The sequence below is a fragment of the Ammospiza nelsoni genome, chromosome 3 (assembly GCF_027579445.1).
Source record: "Ammospiza nelsoni isolate bAmmNel1 chromosome 3, bAmmNel1.pri, whole genome shotgun sequence".
Classification (NCBI taxonomy): domain Eukaryota; kingdom Metazoa; phylum Chordata; class Aves; order Passeriformes; family Passerellidae; genus Ammospiza; species Ammospiza nelsoni.
The window spans coordinates 61,811,020-61,823,325 of NC_080635.1; the positions used below are offsets into that span (position 1 = coordinate 61,811,020).

Consider the following 12,306-nt stretch of genomic DNA (forward strand, 5'->3'; position numbering starts at 1 on the left):
AATCTGTTTAACAAACATGGCTTGCTGGGAGGTCAGATAGTATGCTCTGATAGGTTGTTTCAGGTAGTGCCCTAGCACAAGAACAGTTATACCCACAACAGTGTTGCCCACTGGTTTGCAATTTCAAGTGAAAGGTTTGGCTTTAAAAACACAGTATCCTCTCAGCTCCATGACCTGTGAGACTTCCTGATAAACTCGAAGGATGATTTGCCTTGGCAGCAGATCTGTGATGGTATCACCACCATCATCTCAGCTCTAGTTAGTTCTATTGCCACCACAGGCTGGCCTAAGGGATGGGGTGGCTCTGAGGGTGAAATGGGGCATTCATGGACCAATCCTTATGGAGTTTAGTTCCATGAATTCAGTGGTCCCACATATCTTGCAGAGCTTCCTCTAGCCCCAGGGAAGTGGTGGACCACCCAAGCAGGGGATGAGACCCTGGGGCCTCCTGGCAGCAGCCAGAGCCACTGTGACCTGCAAAGTGAAGTTGTTACAGTACCCAGATGCAGAGTAGAGCCCTCCACAGCACTGGAGCTGCTAAGAGGCCTCCACTGAGGATCTCTGCTCTTGTGGGAAAACATTGCTGCTTTCTGAAAGGTTTTTCCTCTGTGATGCTTCAGGCCAGTCTAGGTGGACGTAAAGAAATGCACTTTAAAACCTTTCATTTTAACCTCATGCCATTCTCAGGTCCATGTCTCTGCCATATCACCTTTGAAATAAGAAGCAACTAGGGGGATCTGGCTCCAGGAAATCCCAAGGTAACACTGTGATTCCCCAGCTGCAGGGCTTCTCTTGTCAGGCAATGAAACACAAAAGCATGGAAGCACATCTGTGGTAAGGATGGAGCTCATGGCAGGGGGACTGCTCTTCTCTTGATACGGTCAGATAATTTTATCTGCTTGCTTTATGCTGTAAGGGATTACACCAGCTAAACTTCTCAATAAACTTTAATGTTATTCATGCATAGATAGCAGGAAGTGGTCAACTTAGAGGTACAAGCCTATGCAAAAACTGAAATAGGAATTCTTGAGTGAAGACACTCTTGTAAAGTGCTCAGATCATTTTCATTATTGTTCTGTCACAGATACTGTTCAGAAAACTGAGCAAGTCATTTAAGATCTCTGAAAAATATGAAAGTGAAGAGAACATTGTTTTCTTTGCTTTCATGGTTGTATTTTTGAATTGTACCATTTTTCTTCTCCAGTCCAAGGGCAGAGTCTTCCATTTCCTTAGAGTTATTTTTTGCTGATTTTTCAGGCCTAGCAAGAAATTATGAGGCAGAAGAGGACGAGGACGAAGAGCATGACTACAGCTACATTGATGAAAACATAATTGAAAACATAAGAAAAGTATTTCATGGCACCAGCATTAGAAATGAGCACACAGTCTCCAAAGGAAGAAGGTGAGTGTAAGCTGGGATCACTTGTGGATGCAAACAAGTGCAGGCAGAGTGATTTTTCAGACTGGCTGGTAACCTTCACTTCCCAAAACAAGAGAGGTTTTCCCCTGGGAACTTCCAGTATTGCTGCAAATGTCCTGTGAGTAAGGCAGAAAAGGCTCCTCTGGCCTGCCACCTGTGACCTCTTAGCTGTGTCACCTTTGTTAAAGGAGGACCTATGATTGTTCTGGGGATAGAAGGCCCTTTTCCTGGTTTGTGCCAATTTGCTCTGAGATTATAGTGTTCTGAATGCAGCTCTTTTCCTCTTTCTGGACGTGGGTGTCTTGTTGAGCATTTTTTCTGCTTTAATAGCTTTCAGGCATTATCTGTGCTTTTATTAAATCTGCAAGGTTCTGCCCTGGCAGTCTGCAGTGACTTTAAGTGCCAGTGAGGAGGGCCTTTATTTCTAAAAGTTTCTAAGTGTCATTTCCAGCTAAACACAGATGAGAATTTTTCTAGATATGAGTGAAACTGTGGTCGCAGTTCTTTTCACTCATAGCTGAACCTTCTATGAATTTCACTTGGTTTGGTTGAATTTCTTCTTTTGTAAGGAGAAACCCTTGAACTCAGGAAAAACTTGAAATGTTGTGTTTCAGAAATTTAACATGAAGTATTTAATTGCAAAATGTACTTTGTGTTTATTTTTAAATTATGTGCAACATTCATACAGTGTGTAAGTTAAGCAACATGGTGAATATGAAGTAAGGTGGGTTTTTCTCTGCAATGCCCAAAACCCTCAGAAACATGACATCCAGGGCAGTGTGTGGCCATGTCTCTCCCTGCTCACAGACACAAAGACTCCAAAGTTACAGAAAAGACTAAAAATGGAACTAAGCAGGATGCTCCACATAGCACATTTCTTCCTCAGTCCATGTGTTATTGAGGTTCTACCATGTAAAGAAGTTGAGAAAGAATTAAGCTCTCTTCTGACTAAAATATCCCTTCTGACCATAGGCATTAAGGGGAAAGCATATTTTCAAGAAGCAATGCCAGCCTAGGGGATCAGCATCTGTTTATACCACTTACTGTTGTGCAATCAGCTCCTTGAAGTCTTTTCCACCTGTCCCTTAAATTCCCTGTTAATGGAAGCAAGGTTTCACCTTATTAGCTGTCCTCTTTGAGGTTATCAGCAAAACATGAAAGAAAAGGACCTTTGCTGCCTTGAGGGAGATCACCCTCTTTGGATAATCCTTGGTTTATAAAGCAATCCCAACAATTTTTGTCCTTAATGGCTGACAGAAATACCCACTCTCTGAAACCACTCGGTAGCCAAGGAGCATGTGGCTCCTCCAGCCTGCTGGTCTCCCACAGCCTTCCGAAATCTGTGCTATGGCTTTTTTCTAGAACATTCAGTTTCTATCAAGATTCCACACTTGCACTTGTGAGCATTTTGGGAAATAAGGATTTGATGTGGGCATTTGCAATTAATCTTTAATACAGGCAAAAGTTTTAAAAATATGTAGCCAGATAAAATAATCAAATTGGTTGATTTGATTTATTACAGGGTAATAATGCACCAAAATATGTAGCCTCTTTCTATCAAATGCTTAATATCTGATAATGATAGTTGTTGAAGAATTCATCAGCTAACCATTTCCCACCTATGATGCCTCCTTTCCTCGGGACGTTTATGCCATTTTTTAATATCTACTTTTAATTATTTTGTATATATGATTTATCAAATTTGTATACATGATTTATCAAAATTAAGTCTATTGATCTAAAATACTTTTAAATAGAATCACTAGGAGGAAAAATAGTTTTGATGAAATACAGAAGTAAGCCTCAGCAGTTAAGTCTACATTTAAAAAAATCAGTATATATTATTTGCAATGTTCCACCAGTGTCCCTCTTGAAATCTTTCCATGATCAGGGCTGAAGCATGCCAGGGTGATACTAGTAAAATGTTAGTCCTCATCCTAAGCAGGAGGGAGAAAGAACAGAGAGTTTCCTCAGGTCATTGCTATGTTAATTTTGATAGAATAAATGTGCCCAGAGGGTCAATGATGTTAACATGACCTCATCACTCCAGAACAACAAACAATTAAACAAGAGACTTCACTACAGATGCCTGAGTTTGCTATAGCAACAACCATCATTAACATATTTTAACCTTTCATTAAATATTCAAGAGAAAGTAAAAAAAATGCACACCACCCCGAAGTATTTAAAATGTGTGGCTTTCTTTTCAGCGTGCCAAGTTTCTCTCCTTTAATGCCATGAGTTGTTTTTTTCTTTTTTAACAAGGAAAGCCCCCAGCTTGACAGTCTTTTGGACAGTATTGCAAATATTAACAGTGGCTTTTCTAGTGTGAGAAAATGGGAAGAGAGAAGGTCCATTGCAACCACTGAATTGGAATAACTCTGGTACTGCTGTAATGTCTCCTCCTATGTCCCTGACACCAAAAATGAGATGGAGGCATGCAGGAACAGGAACAGCAACAACCACAAAAAATTCAGCAGCAAAACCAGTAAAAGGCAGAGTCTCTCTCCAGTGCTGATAACTGCATGGCTGGAAAAGGACAGAAATGATGTGATCCAGACACCTGGAGAGCTGAAAATAGGTACTGCTGTCAGGTTGTTTCAGGAAGTTGCTTTCTGGACTTGAACTGCACACAAGTGCCAGAAAAGGAATGGTCTCAGCTAACTAAGCTTCTGCGCTTATTAAATAGGACACAAAAAAAGGAGAAGCAGAAAAGAGAGGGAAATGCAGTAAGGAATGAAAAAGCTACACAGCTGTGTTTTCCTGTTCTCATGAACTGAACAGCTGAGGTGGTTTTGTTTGGAAAAGTAGGGTTTTTTATTTTCAATTGTACAATGTTTTTTAAAACTAATTGTATGAAACATATTAAGGTGCAATTTTTTTCTTTATTTTTACCTTGGTTGTGCTGAGATGAAGATTACCTCATATTTGAAATCTAAAGACAGTGCTACAAATGAAAATCACCCTTTCTGACCCCAGTGCATCTTGATTAATCCTTTTTTACTGTTTTTCTAGGACATTTCTTTGGAGCTGTCATGCCACTGACCCTCTGAGTGAGCTGTTTCTTTCACAGAAAAGCCTCTGGGCTTTTCTATGGTTGAGGCAGATTTTGTAGCCTTGGCTATACTGGAGTGGGGATCCCAAATCCATGACTGTAGTTTTGTGCTCTCAGCAGTTTTGAAAGTCCCCTTCCTATGTATCTTCCAATGCAGATTTGTGGGCATCATCTACCTTGCTAATTTTCATGGCTAGATAATTTTTCAGCTGCCTGCTGTTTTCACTTTTCTCTAATATGAGAAGTGAAGCTTTTTTCAGGTTGCAATCAATGGTGATTACAGAGAGAAGAAAGAGTCAAGAGGGGGCAAATAAACAGTGTGTTGCTCTAAGAGCTGCAAATCTCGGCTTTGACTCAGGCAGGACTTCAAAGCACCTGTCTCAAAGCAGCTGAAGGTTCAGAGACCCTTAGGGCAGGGAACACTACCATGATTATCTAGATGTTCTAGAAGTTCTTCCTTCTCAAACAAGCCCCACCATTCCCCCAAGGGGCATATTCAAACATCTTTTTATACTTGACAGAGCTGGGAACACAGCCTGCTGGTGAAATCTGGCGCACTGGCGTATTGCCATTAAATATTAATTAAATTATTAACTAACTTCCCTCCAGGCCTGCAGCTCTGTTGCATCAGTCACAGGGCACATCCTTTGGAAGGCCTCTCCCCAAGAGGAAGGTATCTCTTCTACTATGTCTGCCAGACCAGAATGTGACACGGGGGACACAATGGTTGTAATCACACTGGAGATGATACACTAGGAAAACTTTTGATGGAGTCACAGTTTATGCTGACTAAATGAGCTCTTTTGCCTGGTGGAGGTTAAACATTTCCCTAAACTGCCCAACCTATACCAGTAAAAGAAAAATTTACTGTTAAGAATTTCACTTACTTAAGCAAAGTTGCTGGCATTGCTGTGTTGGTGTCATATATTAGCTTACTTTTGTTTTAGTCTTCGGATTGCTGTGTAATTGTACTGACAAACAATTTCATGGTACAGACAAGCCCTAACTCGCAGCCATTAATTCATCTCAAGAGCTCATTCACCTGTACTCCCTGAGAAATTTTTAAATCCAAATATAAAATTTCCTGTTTCACCCTGTCATTATGTTTTGTTTGTTTTCAGAGACATCTGAAGGAAAATAATTCTGAAATTAACTGGAAACAAGTAGGAAGCTGTGTCCTTGGCACATCAAGATTAACCACAACTGTAAGAAAAAGCTGCTCATGAAAGTGTCCTTCTTGACTCATGGAGAGCATACAAGGCTGTAACTTAGCTATAATAATCCCCTGCAAAATGAAACTGCTTACTTGTCCTAAATAAGAAGTCAAACCAGCTAATGTGTCATGACCCTTTGAAGGGACAAAGCTCTTCTGTACATATTTATTAGTGAATTCAGAGAACAATGCCAAGCCCAATCCTTCATTCTTATTGCGCCTGAAATTCTGGTTATTTTCTGAACCTCTGTAGGGCATATGCAGAAGGAACATCCCTTACTGAAACAGCTGCATGGATATTTCCTTTGGGTTTTGGGTTTTGGGGTTTTTTTTTTGTTTTTTGGGGGTTTTTTTGAGAAGGAAAGGGTAATAAAGGATTGTCTAAGGTGGACATTCATTTCTTTAGCCAGTCTTACGTGCTTCGGGTTAAGGCTCAAAACTGGAAATTACCAGATTTTGCCACTTTTTCACACGATGAACAAAGCACAGTTAGTACCATTGCACAATATGTAATCTGCCCTGGAAAGCAAAGCCACTCCTCTCACAAGGCCTGGGAGTGCCTAAATTGTGAATTGTGTAGCATTGCCATCTCCATAACCCTTTGTACTGCCAATATCCAGAATCACACTAAAGGCATTATATTCAGCAATTTACTGAAAATACATCCATGAATGGTGGACAGAAGCTGGATCTGAAGAATCAGTAAGCCATCCTTATCCACCTAGGATAGGCCCATAACCCTCTGGCAGTGATTTGACTTCCAGGGAAAACTATCAAGAACTGGTGTGTAAACACACAGGTGATGTGCCAGGGGTTTCCAGAGCCAACAGCAGCTTAATCAGAGTGGCATATGCAGAAATCAGCAGGGTGGAGAAAGGGAATATGTTTAGAAAGCCTGGATGTACCCTATTTCTAGTTCTGTTGAGGAGTTAAAAAGCAAAAACTCCAAAAATGCCTTAGTGTTCTTTAAAGCCAAACTCTTTTCAAGCAGACAATAAAGTGTGTTCAGACTTGTCTATTAAAATTCTACTGAATGGTTCATTTTCACTAATGCAAATTAATTAAGGATTTCTTAATATTGTCTCATATTAAATTATTCAATATAAATGTTCATCCTTGTTAAAATCAGTTACAATTTAAGTATTCAGAGTATCACTTAGAGTACTTTGATTCCATGCATATGTAGAGTACAATGTTTTGCATATCACTGGTTAATAAGGCTTGCAGGTGTGTACAAAAGTGGCTGTCACATCACTTGTAGGTATTTTAACTACATATTAAGCATTTTTTAAAAAATCTGTGTGTCTCTTTTGGCAGCTCAAAACCCTCCCATTTGTTTAGGCAGCCTGGTATTTGAATAAAATATTTTTTTGTATTCTATTGATTTTTGTCTTTTTTTTTACTTTACTACTGAATGTGATGTTGTCATCTGCTGGATTTCTGAAAGGAATGATATGTAACTACCATGATTTCCTTCAGTAAAGTACCAGGTTTCAATAGAGGAAAGGAGGAGAGGAAAGCCAGCAGCCTTCTGGGCTGCAGTGGCAGGATGTGACAGCAGGTAGAAGGACTTGCAACTCTGCTCAGCACTGGTGAGGCCACATCTGGATTACTGTGTCAGTTCTGGGCTGCGTGGTGCAAGAAAGATGTAGACATACTGCAGCGAGCCCTACAAAAGCCCATGAGGATGGTTGAGCACTTGGAGAGTCTGACATACAAGGAGAGGCTGAAAGAGCCTAGAAAAAACAAGCTGTCCTCTAGTTGCTATAAGTGTTAGGACGGATGTGAACAAAGTGAGATGGCAGTAACTTTTCCAACAAATCTAAAATTCTTCTGGATACCCTACATTGGCATTTGGGAGATAGTGAAAAAACCCAAAGGCTTATCAACCCTTTTTGGAAATTCTTTCCTTCAAAATACTTCCAAAGAAGCAATTTCTCTTCTTTGCATAGATCCTCTCACATAAGGAACCTGGTTCTGTCACCCTTGTGATGGGATGCAATTCTGTCTTGTATATTCAGCCTCACTGAGTTGAATGAGTTTCATTCTTCTGAGCAAAGGTGGCAGTTTAATGAACTCTGCAAATATATAAATAGCAGAGATGTCTCCCACATCTTTTCCTCAGGCATACGAGCCAACACCATGTCCTGTGACAGAAATGGGAGCTATCCTGGCTGCTCAGTTTACATGACACAGCAGGACAATGCCATTTACATTCTGGATGAAAGAGAGAACATGGTGTTCTCTTGTGCCGTGAAGAAGGAGCATCCAATCTTGCTGGGGAAAGCAGAGAGGAGGAAGGACATGTGGAGAAAGATCCTAATAAAAGGTTTGTGTTCAATATTAAAGACTTAATAAGTATTGTGGTTCCCTTATGGCACACCGATGACCACAGTGATTTCATACTGTTTGCTAATACATGTTTGACAAAGCTATAATGTCATGGCAATCCTTGAGGGACATGGTTATCACTCCCAGACATTAATGCTCAAGAAGACTGCATTCAGGAGGGGAAAGTCTTTTTTAGCTGAACACAGACCACAATTGCTATTCCTGAAGAGAATACAAGTGTATTTAAATAATAAGATATTTGCTTTGCAAAAGATTGGCATAAGCTTTTGCACAGACTTGTTAGCTTAAAGGCTTATCTCTTTTAATGCTAAGAAGTATTTCCAGTGAGTTCTCACTGAGGACCTGATCAGAAGCAGCTGTTTCCACAGCACTCCATGTGTGCATAAGCCCTTAGTGAGACAGAATTTTCTGTTTGGATGATCAACATGCACATTTTTTTATATATCCAGCCTTTGTGCCTGGGAAGATAAGAAAAATCTTCTCCCTGCATTCTTCTTTAAACCAAAACTCTTTTGTTTAAATGACACGTCACATGAACATTTATCTGCCACAATGCTCCCAATAAGAAGCCACTGTTTATTCACTTAACACATATGATATCTTTCTTCCCCCTTCTAAGACTGTCTAGGTGTTTTCCTTACATTTTTAGACTCTGATGCACCTTTACCATGTAAATTTTCAACTTCCTGACATCATGTAAAAACTGATAGTCTCTGAAGAGAGTGTTCTCTTGCTTCTACTTCATGTATGTGTAGATGTGGCAGGTTTTGCGTTTGTTTGGGGTTTTTTTGTTTTCTTCCTTTGTTTTCTTAATGTATCTGTGTGCTGGGAGTGTTCTTGTGCTTTGCAATAAAAAATCTCTTTGATAAACTTACTCTGCATCTTTTCTTGGGTATTTGTATTTTCCAAGATAACCTTTCACAACTCTTTTTCTCTGGAACTGATAAACCATGTGGGCCTGATGTAAGTGCAGACTGCCAGCTGCTAGCAGGCTGAGCAGAAGGAGAGATTACCCTGCCTTTGCCCTGCCTTGGCTGCTCCTGCCCCAGTCCACTGCTGCCAGCTCTGTCCAGAGTGGGGGTACCAGGATGGATAGCTCAGTCTGACCCTTTTAATTTTCTCACATAACTTTAAATCCCTCCTATTTGTTAACATTTGGGGGTGTGTGGGAACATTTGCATGGTGTGTCAAGGGGCTGATTCCACCAGGATCTAAGAAATGCCTGTACATCCATGTTCCTTATCGCCATGTCTCTGTGACGTTATCCCTGAGGCTCTAGATGCAGAAATGCTGGCAACCAGAGGCTCAGGCCAGGCTCAGAAAGCAGTACCTCTTCCCAGGGCAGCCTCAGATGTTATGATCTTCCTTTATTGCAAGTACATCACCCTTCTGAAATTCCTCTGGTTCTCATGGTGCAGAGGAAGGATCTGAGTGGGGCTCGGGATTGCCCCACATGGGGCACTGCAGCTACTTTGTCAGCAAAAAGACTCTTTTCCTTTTTTCCTCTTATTTCAGCTGCCTGCTCTCTTACGTTCAGTGATCACATCTGTTAGTATTTTGGGACCTATTGACACACAAAAGGAGAGGTAGAAAGAGCCTTTCATGCTGAAATGACTTTACCAGTCCAGAAGCCTGGTTTATACTGCCACTGTCTGTTCACCATACCTGCTGCAGCCTTTCCTGCAAACACACACACAAACAGCTCATGCAAATTTTCCCACAGCTACCAACAGTTTGCAGAAGGAAGTGAGAGGCATTAAGGATTTTATATTATTGCTCTTTCTGTCCTGGAGAGTTTGATTAGTCATTAATCAGTTAAAAAACATTTTTACATTATCATGTTTTTTTCTATCCATGTTTTAAGTAGGTATAAATGTCTTCTAACAAATGTTTACATTATTCTGCCTCCATTCCTCATCCTCTGAACCCCATTTTGAGCCACTGTCAATGCTTCCCAACCAAGCAGCCCTTTCCAGCTGGTGCAGTTAGGCAGGTCTGCAGCCCCAGGCTGCCCAACACCCTCCTAGGGATCCTTGACAGCCCCTGCCTGTGGCAGCTTGTGCCATGCACATTGTTCTCAAAACACCTCATGACCCCATGTGTCTCATTGTAAAAAGGAGAATTAAATCCATAATAAGCTTAGACTCAGATCTACAAGCATATTCATATTTTTAAACTATGACAAAAACAGAGAAGAAACATGCTCCTCCTGAGGTCACTGAGGTTAAGGTGATGGAAATGTTATAACAGGTCTCCATCATCTTGAATCTCACTGCCTTTAGTGGCAGGAACTGAAGGTCCACAGCCTCCAACACCCTGCTGAGAGAGGCAGATAAAATGCCTAGGTCAGAGAAAGTAATGAACAATTTGCGTTTAAGAAATGCAGAGGGTTTTTAATGCTCTGCACAACAGTTGGAATACATTGGTTAGTTTTGTTTCTATCTGTCAGAATCCAAATCTACATCTTCTGCTTCCTTGCAAAACCTCCCATCTGCCACATTAGAGGCTGCCTTGGGCAAGAATGCCCTTCCCTCCACACTTGCCAGGTGTGATTTTTCCCACCAGAAAAAAAAGCCCTTTATTATTCATTAGAGAGTGTAGGCTGGAAAGGAACGCCCAATTCTCCACAGATTAGGATCATAGGGAAGGGAAAACCTAGAAATCCAATTCCTACTTGAAAGAAAAAAGAGTTTTTTGGCATCTTTCCTAATGATTAACTTGGGTGTTTGCCCTGTAAGCTCCATGTCTTGATGCCTAAGAAAGCTAAAGTGCCTGCTGACACCTGTCTGCTGTTCTAGGTACCCTTCCTAGAGAAGGACAAGGTTGCCATTGCTCTTATGGAAGAACAGGTGAAGAGGTCAGCCCTTAGGTATTTCTGTGATGTAAGTTTAGGACAGCATTTGGTAAGGCACAGCAGCTGTATGCCCAGTTGCAAATATATGGCCAAGGATAAGAATCTCACTTCTGACCATTCCTCAGAAACTGATCACTCCTGTAGCAAAGGCACAGAAAACTCCATGACACTCAGAAATAAGGAGCTGACCTGACTAATATGAGCTGTGGAGAGGGGACTGCACAGTATTCAGCACTATTGCCCAAGTTTTGAGGATGGACAGACTCTTTTCTGGTACGTTTATGTGTTCCCAAGTCCCTCCTTTATCATGTACCACATTTCATTTCTAAACTTCCCTTCTTCACACCCAAACGTTGTTTGTTCCGATCCCCTTAGGCTTGCTATTTGCAAGTGTGTACAGAAGTTTAACCCCCTGTCTTTCCAAAGCCAGCTGTGGCTTTGCTTATTTTCAACACCACCTCTGTCAAATAGGAAGCAGCCCTACTCAATGCCAGCCACTCCTCATTAGAGAGATCGCACGTGTAAAAGGCATGAGAAGAGAGCAGCAAACCCCAGACTAATGCTGAGCAGGAAAAACCTTTATGCTTTGTGAGCTCTTCTCACTGGGCAAACCCCTGCTTCGGGAGTCGTCAGCTTTTGCTGGCTCTTATTAGCAAGTAGCCTCCTTCACTGCTCTCCCATTCCTCTCCAAAGCCATCCTACCACGCCTCTACAACTTTCTCTTGATGCTTTTCTCTCTGTTTAGTTTCTGATAGAGATTTTCCTGTGAGTATGCAGGTATTATATTTCACGATAACCTACACTACTGTACTTGCAAGAAACCCCCATCTCATATTTTGTCTAAACTTTTATATATTCCTCAGCTTCCATAGAGCAATCACTGGCCAATTTCTCAAGTCCTTACCTGACTGGTTGTCTTGTTGGATTAGGACAAAGTGTATGAAATACAGAAATGCTTGGTGCTGTATTAAGAAAGAAGACTCTTTTTCAATATTCAGAACTATTTCCCAATGTTTCATAAATTCAGGTAAGGAGTAAATTGCTTTTTAAAAATGTGTTTTATAAAGACTCCCTTAAGTGCAGCAGTGTGCAGTTTAAAAGTTTGTATTAATGGCTGTTTTTGTTTTCTCAAAGCATACTTTAAGTTCAATCTAAGTTAACTACAGAAAAGGTCAAAAAAATTTTTCTAACTTTTTTGGAGCACAACTAACAATATTTAGCAGCTGGCAGCTGTGATGATTACTTTTGGATTATATCTAAAGTCTGCTGGAATCTAATTACTGTGATCTATGAACCAGGTAATTAAGGTAAAAACTCCCACATTTTCTTATACCTCATTAATGTATTTCCTTTGAAAATTGTTAGCTAATGATGGTACATTAAGAGTTTATCCATTACATGACAATGAATAA

At 40.7% G+C, this 12,306-nt stretch overlaps 1 protein-coding gene across 2 annotated transcripts in view; it reads left to right on the forward strand.

Annotated features, from left to right (window-relative positions):
- THEMIS (thymocyte selection associated) overlaps positions 1-6,996 on the forward strand; it is a 76,615-nt gene extending 69,619 nt beyond the window's left edge. The window contains exons 6-7 of one of the 2 annotated variants that reach the window (XM_059468937.1): positions 1,258-1,402; positions 5,597-6,996. In XM_059468937.1, coding sequence (XP_059324920.1) covers positions 1,258-1,402; positions 5,597-5,606 — 155 coding nt within the window. In that variant the 3' untranslated portion in view covers positions 5,607-6,996. Of the gene's footprint in view, positions 1-1,257; positions 1,407-5,596 lie in introns of those variants that run through there. The other variant, XM_059468938.1, reaches the window with a different exon arrangement.
- The last annotated feature ends 5,310 nt before the right edge of the window (positions 6,997-12,306 follow it).